Here is a 17,336-nt window from a genome sequence, read left to right as displayed (position 1 = left end):
ATGCTTAGCCACTTAAAACACTCAATTATGAAATGAAAAATGTAACCACTCTGCACTAAGGTCCTTTACAGAAAGCTTATAAAGATATGTAGAATTAAAGTGCAAGTGAAGTGAACTTAAAATAAATTTTAATTTCAGTATATTCTTTAGAATAAACTATATAAAACCAAATCATATAAAAATGTTTTCATTCTTTTTAATATATGAAAAAAATAAGGAAAATAACTATTTATTGAATTAATTATAATTCTGTTCATCTGCTTAGGCAGCAAAAATGACAAAAATTATCCTCAGACTTCTAGGAATTTCAAAATTAAGGGAAAAAAGATCTGATTTAAGACTACCTATCAAATTCTTCAACTCTGTAGAACCCAGAAGTTATTTTATTTTAAGGGCTTTGGCAAACAGGAACATCTTATGGAAAGATTTAAAAACCAACAAAGGTTCAAGTGAAAACCTGTATGATAAAAGATACTCCTTTGCACTGCAGATGTCTTTTCAGCACTTTTTCATCTAAGGTGACTGAACTACATATGAAGCTTAGACTCTGACAGAACACACTGCATGAGAGAAAAAATTAGTATCAGAAATTTTACAGTGGACAATTACTTAAGAACTATCTGTATCTAAATGTGCAGTAATCCAATTAAGTTTCTATTTAATATTGTAATTATCAAGAATATAATATAGTGATTTTATTACCAGAGTAAGCAGCTACAAAGTACAGTAAACTGTCATTTAAGACAGTGTCAGAGTATCTATGATAAGCAGCACATTGGCTTAAACTAATGCACTATATGCCTCTAGGGAATGACAGGCTCAGAGACTGGGTTTTAACATCAGAATCTATCCATTAATCTTGACTTAAATATAATCTACTCTGCAGTAAGAGGAAGAATGGGCATTCAATGAATTATCTGTTTGAAATATAGCAGGAACATACTAATACAAACATATAGCAGAGAGTATCAGTTTCGGTACCATTTATAGTGTATTGTTGGTTCTCCAAAGCCTGAACTGCTTCTTAGCATGAAGTTAAAAAGCCAGATCAAATGGCTAGCAGGATGGGAAGGACGAATACATCAGCACTAAACTTTGGCTGGGTGGTTAGAAGAATAATGACAGTATTTAAAAATACTGCACTCATCCACATTTTAGTAACAGGCTATAGACATGAAAACAAAATAGTGAAGAAAACAGTGCTGAAGCCCACATGCAGGCAGAATTCCCACTCCAACTTACAGGGAGGATTTGTCTTACTAATGCATCCAAGATGGGAATCAATGAATCTATAAGGTATGTTGTGCTAATTGTTTTGAAGCCCGTTACAGCTGCCAGTGCTTCAGGCTCTCTCTGGAGTGACGGAGTGCTGCTCCTGCAGTCAGACACAAGCGCTCACCTGGCAGCTGTGGGTTTGCAGGAGGCAGCAGGGGAGGCACGGGGCCACCGGCCATGACACTGAAGTTTATTAAAGCTGTTGTACCAAACAAACCAATGAAGGACATTCAGGTGTGGGCTGAAGTGATGACTGCAACAAATGTGGAATACCACAGGCCAGAGGGGAACTGCAACCCCACAAACTAACTCCTGATGTTGGGAGAGGGATTCATCCTAATTCTGACATCCGGCATTACATCAGTTTTAACTTAAAAAATTAAGGTAGATAGGTGTACAGAATACAGAACCAAAACTAATTCTGTACTCTGTGCTATTAGTATGAATGCTTAAGCTTACTGTTTTCATACATTCATGTATTTAAATTTCTACTTTAAACACCTTCTCTGCAAATATAGACATATTAATTTATAAGAAAAACAACAAACACCTTTTCATGAAAAAACCACTCCAAACTGCAAAATTACATAAATAAAAAATTGCATTAAATACTGCCTAGTTAAAAGACTGCACATACAGGTATGTGTTCATCTGCCATTCTACACTACTAGTAACAAAGGAAACTTCTCTAATGAGAAATTCTGTCATTAATTCCAATCTGTATTTTAATGAAATTTACAACTAGCTTTTAAAAATTTTATAGTTTATGAGAATATTTTCTTTTTACCTTGGGTTACTGAAGTACCAGTAGCAAATAATCTACTTATAAGCCTCTTTGGAGGGCAGTAAAATCAATTTTAAGAATGATTTTAGAAACTCAAAGTTAGGCTTCTATTTAAATGGAGAAAACAAATATGAATTTTCAGTTATTTCCCTCTTTTTATATTTTGAACAGCAATTAGCAAAGCAGCCCCTTCGCCCTCCTCCCTAATGCTGTCAAGCTGTTGAGAGCAGTCTGCAGCACTACAATGGTACTATTGTGAACACAGCCTGGGCTTCCTTCCCACAGAGAGTTAAGTGGGCAGTTCCTGCTGCCCATGATTGGTGTCCAGTGAAACAATACTTAAGAGCCAGGTTTTATCAGCTCCACGCCAGAGAAGTGAAGCCAGGGAACCCAAGCCTTCATATCATGCTGAACCATATGCCAACCCTGCTGGCCCCTAAGGTTTATCACTAGGAATCAGGATCCATCATGTCCCCTGTGAAATTTCACTTCACATACCTTCTGTGAAATGCATGGCTTTGCTGAAAACTGACCTTTTTCCACAACTGGCATGAACAGATGGATGGTAACTATGGTTTAGCAAGCTGAAATTAAACAAATTTCTAATAGCATGCATTCTTCTGTGTTTGGGAGGAGAAGCATTCAGAAGGAGATAGATGTATGTATTTGTGACCCATGGATTCATTCAGGTGCAGTTAATCAGCAATTAAACTATTTTCTCAATGTCTAGAAAGTAGTGAGATTAATTTGATTGGCCAGGCTATGATTAGGACCCATGTCCTTCGGACTGCCATATGGTAACTCCAATTACTGTAACACTAACTTTTAATCCTTGCTTTATGTTGGCTTATTCAATTTTTCTACTATGTGGTACATACAGAATAAACTGTAATCTTTTTTGTTTTAATTTTGACACTGGTGAATATTTTTACATGAAGTACATTCCATCTCCAGCTAGATAGTTCTACATACTGCCAAATATTATATATAAGCCCTTTTTCAGTAACTGAAATACAGACCTGCAGGAGGACGAAGCCAACCAATGTGCTACTTTCTATTAATCTATTTTTTTTTTTTTTTTGCTACCTATCATCTTCTAATCCCTCTGTTGGCACTGGGAAGCATGCCCCAACTGTTTTGATTACCATATGCAGAATGATGCAGAAACAGTTTGCCAATATCTTATTCAACTCGCCCAAAAACATCAGTATTTCACAACCACTATGATTTTGCCAGTTTTGGTTGTTATATTTAAACACCAATTTAAATATCTGAATCAACCATATGGAATGCCACATACTTATTTTTATATATACATGGTTTTTCGTATTTTAACATACAAATCTTGCAATTTGTCTGCACATCCCTTATCTGTTATGAGGGTGAATTTATGAAAAGAAAAGGATTAAATCAATACACAATGCTGTTTTTTGCAGCATAAACCCAGGGCTTAAATAGGTTAAAAACATTGCTTTCTTTACATCTTACAAATGTCAAGAAAAATTGTTTAATCTTCCAGGATTTTATTCACAGACTTCTGAGAGCTATCAAAGAAATCTGTATGAATTTTAACACCTTAAGGGGGCAAGAGTCTTAACATTTTAACAAAGGGCTTTTGTAACCCAAAATGTTTAATTAATTAATAAGGTTAAGTAGGTATTAACAAAAAACCTGTCACTTTGTGTTACACACAAGGCAATCAACTCTGCGTAACATTGGATTAGTTTATCTTTTTCATTCCAGTTTAAGGACTTGCAGCCTTCTCCCAGAGGAAAAAAAATTAAAAAAATTAAAGGGATTTATAGAATTTAAAAACACATTTTATAATGAGTGATTCCACTACTAACTTTCAGCTTACAACATACAAAAGTTTCCTCCCTTAAAAATATGTTGCAACAAGAAAAATTTCCTTCTTTCAAGGGATCTGTAATGACATATCCAGACTCAGAAGTTCTAGGCGGCTGAAAAAGCAGGTCAATGCTTTTCAAGATAGCTCACTGCCTCCTTGTATTCTAAAATAGAATGACACTGAGATAAGCCTACCTGTGTTTTGTTGAGAAATCAGTAGAACCAGTACTTCTCCTTCAGATGGGTAAATTACATTTATGAAAGAATGTAGAAGTAAAAGAATCTAGAATATATTTTTCCAAACAATACAAAAAGATTTGAGTCTCCCCCAAAAGTGTTTACAACATCAAAAGAGCACTCATGTCTTAATAGATGCAATTAATAGTAGAAAACTACATTACTACAGTCAATCAGTTTTGCTAACTTGATATTTTGTGTTTTTACCACTTTCAAGACAGTTTCATGTATTTCATTAGGGAAGAGTAGCTAATAAATAAAGCTGTAATGCTGATATGAAATATGCTGGAGATATCTTGTGATAACAGCATTATTAAACTCATGTGCTTAAACTGTACCCCTTTAACATGTGCTTCAGGCCAGGCAGTTTCACCTCAATGCCTGCAAAGTTCATGCAGCAGATCTTTCTGGAAACTATACTAAAACACATTGGGAAATAAGGTGGTGATTTGAGACGGCCAACATAGCTGTCCTAAGAAGAAATCATGCACAAATTTGTTGGCTTTCTACAACAGTGTTACCACACTGGTACATGAGGTAAGAGCAAAAGAGATGACAACAGATGTCATCTACCTGGATCTGTGCAAAGCATCTGACACAGTCCAACACGATATCCCTGTCTCCAAATTTGAGAGACATGGATTTGATGGATGAACCACTTGATGCATCAGGAACTGTCTGGAGGATCATACTCAAAGAATTGTGGTCAACAATACAGTGTCATGCTTCATCTTACTACTCACATTAAAAATACATGAAAACCAAGTGAAACTTTGTGAAATCATGTTCACCACATGAAAATGTAGCAAACACAGCAGCTTGGTACACACATCCACAAGTATTTCTCCAACAGTTATTTGAAGTGTCTATATGACAAACACTAAGGCAAGAGTTTAAAAGCCTACCACAAATGTTGGCTCAATCAGTTGTCTCTAGTGGCTAAAATCAAAGGCATTTAAAGTGATGCTTTGGAATTATTCATTGCAAAACAATCCTATTCTTTCAACAGGTAACTAATAAATGATGGCTGAGAACAGGCTTGCACTACCTCTGAGGTGCAATTGTTACTCAGGACATTGCCTACTTTTGCTCCCTGGTGTTGTATTTTAACTCTAATTGCATGATCAAGCCAATAAATTGGACTCAGGGGACAAAAAAACCCTACAAAAGTACCTACCCTGACAAAAACGAGGTTTCAAGAAAATGCACTTCAAACAGAACTGAGGCAAGACGAGACAAGCAAAGGAGAGGTATCAAGGCTTGAAAGATAGTCATTAATACTGACAGATTACTGTAATTCTGGCTGTCAAGGTGATCGATTTAAGCAGCATATGCCAATCAATACTCTTCTCATTTACTGAGCAGCATGAGCTATATAGTTAGGCAAGATGTCCCTAAGACAGGATTTCAAACCATACTTAACGAACATAAATAGCACAATTTATGCTTTGGAATCTCAGCTCTTTTTTCATTTAGCTTTTTTTTTTTTTGGTTTGTTTAATTGGGCAAACTTCAACATGATGTTATTCATACAGAAGTTATTTTAGATTATTCTATTACACTGCACTGCCATTGTGCCAATTCCTTTACATAAGATATTTCAAACTGTACTAATTTTCTGTATAACATATTAAAACATTAATCTTGAACATGAACATTCTCAAACACAGCAGTTATTTAAGTACTGTGCATTTTGCTTTTTTTGGCATTAGTGGTTTGTCATTCAAAGCACTTTAGCCATTCATGGCCATACAAGTAACTCGGCATCACATCTTTCTGGTATTTTCCCAGCAATTTTCCTTACAACAGCCTCTTTTTGCTCAAAAATACTTGTGAAATCACAGGAAAATGCGTAAATTTGTGTATTACTTTGGAAGAAAAATAGAGTAAAGATATAGCTATTACAGTTGTTGCATACCTACAAGGAGACACATACACAACCCTATAGAGATATATAGAGATATAAGACTTTCCTCTTATACTTAGGTTTCTTATAATGTGCAACTGTTACATGATTCCTTAAAACCGAAATATCTGAACAATCCATTAAAACAATCATATACTTCTACACGTCTTGGAAATCTTTAGTTTTTTCATGTTGCATCATTGTAATTAATCAATCACATTTAAAATTATTAAAAGATCAATTAAGTTATCAGCAGAATTAGGATCTGGGAGAACACCCAGAGCAATTCAAAGTACAGGAAAGACTGAACATCATATTCTGTACTTTATGAGTCTTGCTTGAACTAGGAAAACAATTTTCACTGCTAAACAGTAAAACAGATTTCAGAAACAATTGTGTTTTCTTTGGGAAAACACAGCAGGGGTCATCCGTGTCTCTTACTTGAAATCATGCCTACAACAGTAGGCATCAGGGATGGAATAAATATTCACTGAAATCCTGAAATTTGTAATTATTTGTATAAAATATATAAAGCAGTTTTAACAAAGTGCATCAAACATCATTTTTAATGTTGGTATCTTCTCACCTGTGATGACAGAAAAAAATCAGTAACAGGTATGTTAAAAGCTTATTAAATGTCCTGTATCAAAAATATATTGCCATAAATACAGCAAACTTTAGACTCTTCACATGTGGCAGATGAAAAAAATTCTAAACCAGAAAATATTAGAAAAGCAATCATAATTTCATGCATTATTCCTTTTACTATACCAAAACTATGAGAGCATGCAATCCTTACACCTTTCCCATTTGATACACAGTTGTCATTGATGCAGGATCACTCTATTCACTTTTTTCCTTGGAGATGCTCATGCAGTTTTAAGATAGAAAACTTCCTGGAGAAAGGGAAACTGGCAGTGCCAAAATCAGTGCTATCCAGTTTTAACTTCTAAGATTCTGTACTAATGAGAAATTAGTTACAATTTACAGTTTGAAAATTCAAATGCAACAAATATTCTTAATTAAGTGAAACAAATGTAGCCAGAAATCTGAAGAATACCCTTTGCAGGTCAAAGACTGCAGATGATTAGAAAGAAGTGAAAATTATGGCCATACATATACCAGGTATTCTAAAATATACATACATATATTCTAAGATATACATTTCAGATTTAAAAGATATTAAAGAGGTATTCTTACTGTGTGTTTAGCTTATTACAGGGTCTTAGTTAGCATCTGTAATAGGGGACTATGCAAGACAAAAAGTGTCTGAATTGTGCTATTTGAAGCACAGATAGTTCAGAGTAATTGTCAGCCCTCCAGAATTCGTGTATAATGAAAAAAAAGTTGGTTCACTGAAGGTGCCTACTATGTCAAAGTGTACCTCTGGTTGACATCTGCTGTTTATTCAGGAAGTTCAAATAAAATTGTATATGCAGTCACAATGTCTCTTGTTCCAAATAGTTAATATTGATCCATTTCCCATACATGGTTGATTCTGAATTCAGAATGCGACAAAATGCTTGGTCTGAGATATGAGCCATGAATAAAACTCTTCATATCAAGAATTTCAATGCAATTTACTAAATAAAGACTATTTAACAATCCCTAAATATTGTCCTTCTTATTCTACATCACAGTGAAAACGATTGTTCTCAACATTTAGTCCCAACATTACACCTGCATTTACAAGTGTTAGAAGTTTTCTTAGCATATGTGCAGCTTGAGTATACTCAGGAGATAAGAATGCACTCTGTAAGACAACGGCAAATGCAATGAGAAGAAACACAGCTATGAGACAGAGAGGTGGGCTGCTTCATTAGAAAGATGCCACCAGTATTTTGTGTTTGTCACCTGCTTCTGTGTGCATGCATGCCACCTGTTCCTGAGGGGACAGCGATATAAGAGAGCCAGGCCACCAAAAAGTATTGGGGGCCCAGAGAGTCCTTGAAGGAGAAGGAGAAGCAAATTCCACACACCAATGCAAAAACCACCCAAAATAGCACTATTCTCTTCACACAGCTGCAGCAATGAGTGTGTCAAGAATCAAACAAAGCAGGACACCTGCCATGAATGACTGATGTTTGCTGATAAATTTAGTGAATTATTAATCTTAAAGTGTGACAATATGGCAACATATTATAGTATTCTGAGCAAAGAATAAAACCACATAGCTGATAAAACCTTTAAAAATCATTAACCAAATCAAATCTTTAAAGTGTTTTGCTAAGTATCCTGTCAGAAATGTCAGAGTAACGTCAGAAAGAGGAAGATGATTGACAGAATATGTCAAATTCAGAAAGCTACTTCAGGCCCTACAACACATACTCAAAGTTGGAGAAGACTATAAGCAGGAGATGACCAGAATTTCTGGTATCCATGCAACCATTATTATACCATTCACACATACTACCATTGCCACCCTGTGATTAACAGACCAGCGCATTAAGGGAAAAGTTGCAATCAGGTTACGTGAAGAGGACTGAATATCCCTGCTGATTACAAATGACAGCTGATTTTTTTCAGTCAGGTCTGCACTTAGAAAATGCAGTCTTGGAGGGTAGACAAGCTCTTCTTGGAAGCAGGAGGGCCAAACTCAGTGCCAATTTTTTCTCATCCCATACACAAGCAAATCAAAACAGTCTTAGTTTAATTAAGAGTTTACAGTGATCCATCACCACAATATTTACAAGCTGATATTATAAACATTCTTCAAAAATGGATAAGCACAGGCCTACATATACATATCTTTAACTCCATACTAAGTCAAAAAGAGCCCAAATATTACACAGTTCCAGAAAACAAACCACACACCTGCAGGCACAGAGAAATCCAAACACTCATGCTGGTTGAATTAACTACTTCTGCTGGTCTACTACTGTAAAAAGAAGGCCTAATACAGAAATGTAGTGCCTGATATCTGTTTTGTTTGACAAAGTCTCAAGAACTCTTGTGCCCTTGACTTCAACATTCAACTGGATATCTATCAGCCATCATCCAAATTCCTAATAAATTAACAGTGCTCAGCATGTGAGAGATTCATAAGTAAGTAAATGAAGATCAGTTTCAAGAACATCAGCTTCACTTTCCCATTTTGTGTACTTTCAGAAAAATAGCTTTTTTGTTTCCTTTTTCCTCCCTCTTCAAAATGTATTGTTTTCACCACTCTGAGCCCTCTTTTTCTCTGCTCCAGCAATATTCCAACACATGGAAAGGCCACCTTGATAAGTGAATCCTGTCGTCTACAAGAGACATTAATTCCGCTAGTGTCTCCAGGAAAGCTATTTAACCACAGACCATAAAATATGCCTGTTCCCCACACCCTTTAGTCCTCTACAAACTTAAAAGCCAGAAATGAACTGCTGCAGCCATAGCTAAAATATCCCAGAAGAAAAAAAGCAGGAGACAATAAAGACAGTCCTTGACGTCTTCAACTCTGCACTATCACAGGAACATAATCAGATTCAACTTTCAAATGTTCCTAGATAACAGACCACATCCATGTTACAGGAAACATCCACAACTCTTAGCTATTCTTATATGAGAGAAATTCCTTCTTGACCTCAAGTCTGGCGATGGGTTGAACAACAAGAGCATGTCCATGACATTTTTAATCAAAAGGTTTTTATACCACTGAGACTCAGGCCAGACTTTGAAGTTTAGCATTTTTTGCTGTTCTCCACTGACATAACTGACTCCATCAGAGCCTAATTCAAGCCAGGATTCAAGTTTGTAGAGTTTTTCCCTAGTTTCACACCAAGTAAACAGCTTTTAAAGAACTTCCCACAACCCCATTTTAATTTTTAAATTATTATACCAAATAGTAAATGAAAGATACTCCAAGCCAGATGGGAAAACAATTCCACTGACAATTTAATAAAGCCACCCTTTAATATCTGTGTCCAGCCAACTGGTACTTCATAAGTTTACTAGGTGATGACATGAAACCCACCAACCAATGTTATCTAAAATCAAATACACATCATGCTTTCCACTTATCATGCTAACCATACTAGGAGACATATCAACATTTTAATGGAGGCCACATTATGTCATAAATGACATGCTGTGCTTTGATGCATATTAAAAAGTACAATTTGGAGAACTGAATTAAAAATGCAGTGCACAGCTCCATGGAACTGGCCAATTACTAGACATTGAACTGGCAAGTTATGTCCAAGGAATTTAATAAACCTTCCATATTCTCTGCAGTTTAAACATACAAATCAGTGGGGCTTTTTTGGTACTGGAAGTTTACTATTTCAAAATAAATTGTTTTCCAGTTACTCACCACTATACATCAACATAATGCTGTAAACCATCACTTTTGATGGTTGATGATGATAATGATAATACATTTTAAATTCTTTGACTAAGCTGCTTGAGTAATGACAGAAAGATCGGACCTTTCCAAACATGAAAATACAATGAATCAATGTGTGTCATCTACAGAAATGGCACAAACATCACTTAATGTGATCACATAAAACACATCCATCATTCATCTGTAAATCCATTTCATCATATCTAATCCAAAACTCTGCAAGTATTAACAGTCAGCCATAGAAAAAATATTATTTTAGCAATAATCTATCACAGGACAAGTATTAGTATTTACAGCTTGGTTAGAAATTAAGTACAGAATTCTTTTGGATCAAAATTTAAACTTATCTTTCAGTTTATGAAATTCAAAAATTTCTTTTCGATTTAACTAACATGATGATTTTAACTTGTTGATTTAACTAACAGAACTCAATCTTAAGTAAGGAAAGGGATATAAGTGACTGACTTACCTTATTTTTAGTTTTTTAACTATGGTTGATAAATCTATTCTTTCAAGAGCAGCTCCTCCAAAACATAAAATTTCAGTTCCAACAGCAACAACAGAAAAGAGATAGACTTTTCTGACACCTTTACAAAGACACTAACATGATTTTGAGGTCAACTTGGTATTCTGAGCTGAATAACAAAATCTGTATGATGGAAGTTCAATAAACGTCTCACCTTGAAGGAAAGCAGCATTCTTGGAACTAGGAAATAAAACTAAGTCACACTAATACTGGATAAATACTTAATATCTTCAGGAAAAAAATATTATTAACATCTTGATATTGCTATTTTAGAAAGACTATTCACAAAATGGTCATTAAAATAATTTTGTTAACAAAAATGACAAGTCCATGTTACAAAACATTAGAAACAGGCAATTTTTCAGCACTTAATCTATTCTTTATTCAATTAAAAAAGGTGGTCTTCATCTGAATGCTTCATCTGGGTTTAGGTTCCCTAGAGGCACCATCACCATTAAAAAAAAATCCCTATATTAATCTGAAAAAAAGAAAAAAAAAATCCATGGATATCATATCTGTAGAACTGCAAGGGAATGTATATGCCTTGGAAACCATTTAAGTGAAAGGATACAAGTTTTGGTATAATGGGATTAATGATTTCAACGCACGGCTTGCATTTATAGCTGTTGCACGAACCATAATAGGCAGAATTTTTCCATTCACAATAGCACCATCAAAGAGTGGACCAAAAAATGGAACCTGAATAAAAAATTAAGAAGCTCAACATAAAGCAAGACAAGATCATAGCTATAACAATTAGCAATCAACATTAACAATAGAGCACTCAAATATATGTCTTTTCCCCTCCTCATGGCTAGATAATCAAACCAGTTATTGTGTTGCAAGTCAGACCTTTTCTCTTGTGGAAATATACAGCCATGTAACTGCTTGATATCCTTGGCAACAGATAACACAGCATTTGAAAAAAATTAAGCAACTATTTGAATACTATGTCTCATCAAAGATAATTTCCAACATTTGCTGCAACAATCCTAGGAAAAGTCATGCATATGATGTCTATGAGGTTGATAGGCTAGATGATAATATTATAGATGGTAAGAAGAAAAATAAATAATTACTCAAATTCTAAAATATTTTTTATCACAGCTGTAGTTATTAAAATGTCCATAAGGACCAACCCAGTGTGAAAGTGTCATACACTTACTGGTGTATTGACCCTCACCTTCTATTTCCTTTTTTTCTTTTGTTCTTCTTCCTTTCTACATTATTTAACAAGAAGACTGTAAGCCTTTTACAGAAGAAATCTGTGAAAGTTTCACCCCTTTGGAGCCTAATTGTAAACTTTATTTGTGAGATCAGTAGAAAACCTCAATATTTAGCACAGCTAGCCCCCAAAGGGTTGACAGAAGAGATTGATCTTATATTTTGGCATTATATTTCTCTCTAATCAATCTTCATTAAAACAAAACAAAACAAACATTCAGTATTAAGTATTTTCATTTCCTGTATATGTGAATAAAGTTCTGAAGCTGCTAACATAAAGCAGAAGAGCAGCAAAATTTGTGCATCAGCTCAGCAAAGGGAGCAGACTAGTGTACACTAAACGTTCTTACTGCTGAGAGGAAACCAGTGCTGCAAAAGAATTTTAGATCCCTGTATTATTGCTGTTATTAGTAATTTACTGTAGTTTTGAGAACAGTGAAATCTGATGGAAGGCACTTTTTTCACATACAAGGACTTCTGTTTGGACTAACAGCAATCCCTGTTTTCAGCAGATTTTTCTTTCCTTCTTAACCTGCATGCTCCCAATAATACAACTAAAGTAGAAAAGAATAAATAAACTTATTAGTTAAAAATGTAAGCAATCCAACAATAACAAGACTATTATTTAATGCCTATCAATAGATAGAGGCAATCATCATAACGAGGTAATCCTATTTCTGTCATAGCTCATTTGTTAATATGAGTGCTTGTAGTAATAATTTTAATAAAGTATAGAAATGCATGGCAGGTGACATCGCATACAGAAGTTACAGATAGTACCAAAACTCATGACTAGTTTTACTCAGTCAGTTTAGTGTTCACAACCCTAAACCACTGTTTTAAGAACAGGGTCAGCAATGACATTTGAGGAACAGTCATTAGAATGAATGTATATTCTTATGCCTAAGAGCTGAATGGAGCAGTCCATTATTCAACTACCTTGGTTATGTATCAAATTTGATTAAAAAGTTTGATGAGTTTACTGTAGTATTTAAATTATTATGCAGAATATTTTAGCTTTGTTAGATTATGTTGTTAGCTATGCTTTACAGCATCAGGCCTCTGCAATTTCAAGTTACAGTAATTTTACGACTATAAGGCGCACCCTTTTGACTAAAATTTTGGTCTGAACCTGGAAGTGTGCCTTATAATCCGGATGCGCCTTATATATGGACAAAGTTGGGAAATTCGCCAACTCGGAAGTGCGAGTTGCGAGCCGAGCCGGGACCCACAGGAGCTGCGGCCGCGTGGGGGAAGCCGGGAACTGCGGGAGCCGTGGCTGCCCGGCGGGGGAAGCTGGGACCTGGCGCGGTCACCAGGCGGGGGGACGCTGGAACATGGTGCGGTTGCTGGCCGTGGAGAAGTCGGGAAGCGGCGCAGCCACGGTGGGAGCTGGGAGCCACGAGCCGTGCCAGCCGGCACTGGGGGTGGGCGGGGGTGCCGGGGCCTGCGGCACAGGGAGAACGCCTGGGGCTGCATTTAAAGGCCACACTGATCTGTGAAAAATGTTTGCAAATTGAGCACCTGCCAGTAATTCGTTACTTTGTTGCATGCGGCGCAGCTCCTCGCTGCAAAAAAAAAGTGCGCCTTATAGTCTGGTGAGCCTTATAGTCGTGAAATTAATGTACTTATTTTACTATGCAGTGTACTCACTGAGCTCTTCCTTTTCCCTCCTATCACCACTGCAACTGTCAATGTTTAAAATATCACCGTGTTGGATCAATCTATTATACCAAAACCTCAGATTCTAAACAGAACTCAGTTCATGTTAAACACATGAAGCAAACACAAAAGAAAACAAATCCTTACCTCAGGTTTTTTCATGATCTGGATACTGAACATATGGTTTTTCATGGGATAGATAACTATAAGAACATCACCAAATTCTGTTGGAATTATTCCTCTTCTATAATCTCGAGTATGTTCTGACCAGACAATGTGTACTTCATCATTTCCTAAATGTCTTAGCTGGAAAATCAGGGATAAAACAACATCAGTTAGAATATTCTTAATTAATATTCTATAGCCATACAGTATATTAAATGCACATATTTAAAAAGACAAATCCACTAAAAACACGTGAAGAAAAATGAATAAAATAACCAAATTACACAACAGTTCTTTTACAATTACAGTGTATTAGCTGACAGCACTGGTTTGTGCTACTAATTATACACTGGTGTTAATTTCTATTTAAATTAACAGATATATGGATATCTGTTTCCTACTGGAAACTAAAATTTTGTTGATATTATCTCAAGAATGCAGAGTGGTTCAATCTGATTTACTAAAATGTGTTCAAGATTGCCATCATTGATTGGCAGAAAATGACTAAATTCTGTAAAAACTCCTAAAGTATATGAATGGAGATCTATTTAAAAGTTACATATCTGAAATGTTAACCTCATCATTCTAGCCAAACTCCTAACTGCCTACCAGAAGCAAAAAGTTTTTAAAGGAGAATAGCTACTGCATTCTCCATAGCTCCCAGAATAACTAAGATAAATGCTCATTTTCCAGGAAACCTGGACACCTGCTCCCCTACAAACCATTAAATGGTTCTTGATCTGGCTCAGAATGGCTGAATGGTTTCCTCAAAATCTATGCTGTATCCTCCGATGTAATCATATAATCAGATGAAGGAATTCCTTGAACACTCTGGAATTATCTGCCTTGAAGAACCAAAACACTCCTTCTGATGAACATTATCATCTGATAACAAATGTTCACATTACGTAGAGAGGCTTTATTTATACTGATCAAATACGTTCAGATTATTAAATCTGAGATTCTTTCCAGTAAGAGTTATTTCTGAAAATTCCAACTGGAATATCTTTTTTATCTCCTAGTGCATCACCAGTTACTGACAATTGTCTTCACCCCTATTTTCAGCTTGTTTCCACAGCTTTAGGTAGATGGAATTTGTCAATCAATCACTTTGATGTTATTCAAAGGACTGCACTGTGAACTGCTGTTTAACATGTAACATACAAATGCCACTCTGAGTACATACAAGAAGCTATTCTATATAAAAAAGCAACAATTTCCCACAGCACTTTCAGAACACAACTGCACTTTAAATAAAAGCAAAACACATGCACAGTCTTCAGAGAAATTTTATTACAATTAACTCACTTGTTTATTTTACAAAACCTTCTGGAATGCTACCTTTGTCTTATCTGAAGGCCTACACCAGTTGCCAGTAGTAGACTCAAAAAAAAAAAAAAAAAGAAAAAAAAAGAAAAAAGAGAAAAAGAAGCTGTCTCTGCTCTTCTCTGTTAGCTTTAAATTGTATCAGACTGAAGAACAGGGTTGTATTTCTATTAAAAAAAGGATTTTCTTCAGTTGGACTGAGTAAAGTACATGTGGTTTCAATACCCTATCTCTTCTTTGATGCTCAACAAGTAATTTGTGTTGTCTGGACCAGACTGTACATACACCTACTCTAAAATGGCTGTGGTGCCTTTGAAGCCAGCTGCTCTCACCTCTTGTGTAGATGACTGAATTGTTCTGAACAACACTTACTTAGGGACACTCGTCCACCAACACTTAAACCCAACCCAGCAAAAGAATTGGTTATACCAACATTGACTACACTGAGCTTTATTTAGCTAGATTAGAATAAAGCCAGACAGCAACCTGAACAGCTGATGAGCAACGACGAGCAGCTGAAGGACCCTTGGATAAGGATCCTTAACAATGGCAAATGTCATAAAATAATTAATTGCAAAATTGCCCCTCTCCTACCTTAGAATCACAGAATCATTTAGTCTGGAAAAGACTTCCAAGATCATCAAGATAATCTATTAACCTAATACTGCCAAGTCTGTCACTAACCATGTCACTAAGCACCACATCTATATATTTTTTAAGTACCTTTAGGGATGACAACTCACTGGGTAACCTGTTCCAATGTTTGACAACTCTTTCTGTTCAGAAGTTTTTCCTAATATCCAGTCTAAACTGCCCCTAGTGTAACTTCAGGCCATTTCCTTTTCCTGAGTCTTGTTACTTGGGAGAGGAGACTGACCTCTGCATCACTACAACTGTAGAAAGCAATAAAGTCACTAAGAGCAGTAAGAGAGTGACAAGAAGCAAACTTAGTTGCTCTTTCTTTCCTGGCTATAGCTTGGAGGACTTGATAAGATAAACTCCAAAATACACAAGAAAAAACCCTTCCAACCCCCCAAAATCACCAGAAAAGTAACTTCTCCTTCTTACCTTTTAGTTTTGCAACAAAATATTAATTAAGATAACCTTGCACCAGAACAGCCCCATCCATTGATTTTCACCAGGGTAGAGTTCTATCTTTTAAGTTTCCACAAGGCTCAACTCCATTTCAGTCTCCTCTACCATCACTAGATGTCTAATAAACCGTTATCCTTGGCCTCCTCTCCTTTGGCCACAGTTAACCAACCTCTCTTTTCAGGCATGACACAGTTTTTAAATTAATCACAAACACGATCCGAGGTGGGGAAATACATGCCAGGCTTTTGTTTCAAATTCAGCTCATTTCATTGTACTGGTCTGAAACATAGCCCAAGAAAACAACTTGTTGGCACCTTTCTTTGAAGCATGACAGGAGTGGAAAGCGGGGTTGTCAAATCTTAAACTGGCTATATCACCAGAGAAGTTGGTGAGGAATTGCACCACAGATTAAAAAAAAAAAAATTTAAAAAATCCCATTTTGCTCCCTTAGCAAAGTGACAGTCAAACTAGCTGTCGAAATACGACAATGATAAGATATCAGGGATTGACAGGCTCGCACTTAGAAGGAAGTGAAAAGCTCAGGAAGAATGAGGCTGCCCAGCCAACGAGAAGGCATGAGGTAAATCAATTTGGACATGACATGTTGTGGAATGTAAAAAACTCACACGACCCTAGACTGAGGGACGGCCATCTGGAGCACTGACTGAACTCATTGAACCAAACGCCAAAAAGCAGAACTGGGGCTGATCCAGTCACTGCACTGCACCATTCATAATTCAGCAATATTGAACTATTTACTAAAATAATTTTTTCCTCCTTTACTTGCCATCTTTAGACTCAGAGACAATAAACTCATAGACTGTTAGAAACAAGTGATGGTGATAGTGTACCTGCCAAATAAATAGCTTTAAAATCCAAAACATATAGGGAGTTTAGATATTGCAGCTTCCTGAGGGCAAGATTGCCCCTGAATTTCATTTAACAAATGTTGTCCCTGTGTACC

At 36.0% G+C, this 17,336-nt stretch overlaps 1 protein-coding gene across 15 annotated transcripts in view; it reads right to left on the bottom strand.

Moving 5' to 3' along the window:
- Positions 1-17,336, bottom strand: part of RALGAPA1 (Ral GTPase activating protein catalytic subunit alpha 1) — a 131,281-nt gene that overhangs the window by 20,183 nt on the left and 93,762 nt on the right. For all 15 annotated transcript variants that reach the window (XM_033063047.1, XM_033063049.1, XM_033063045.1 and 12 more), the window contains 2 exons: positions 13,934-14,092; positions 11,472-11,599 (listed from right to left, as the gene is read on the bottom strand). In XM_033063047.1, coding sequence (XP_032918938.1) covers positions 11,472-11,599; positions 13,934-14,092 — 287 coding nt within the window. The remainder of the gene's footprint in view (positions 1-11,471; positions 11,600-13,933; positions 14,093-17,336) is intronic.

The sequence above is a fragment of the Catharus ustulatus genome, chromosome 6 (genome assembly GCF_009819885.2).
Source record: "Catharus ustulatus isolate bCatUst1 chromosome 6, bCatUst1.pri.v2, whole genome shotgun sequence".
In the NCBI taxonomy this organism is placed as follows: domain Eukaryota; kingdom Metazoa; phylum Chordata; class Aves; order Passeriformes; family Turdidae; genus Catharus; species Catharus ustulatus.
This window is presented reverse-complemented; position numbering and strand designations above follow the sequence as displayed.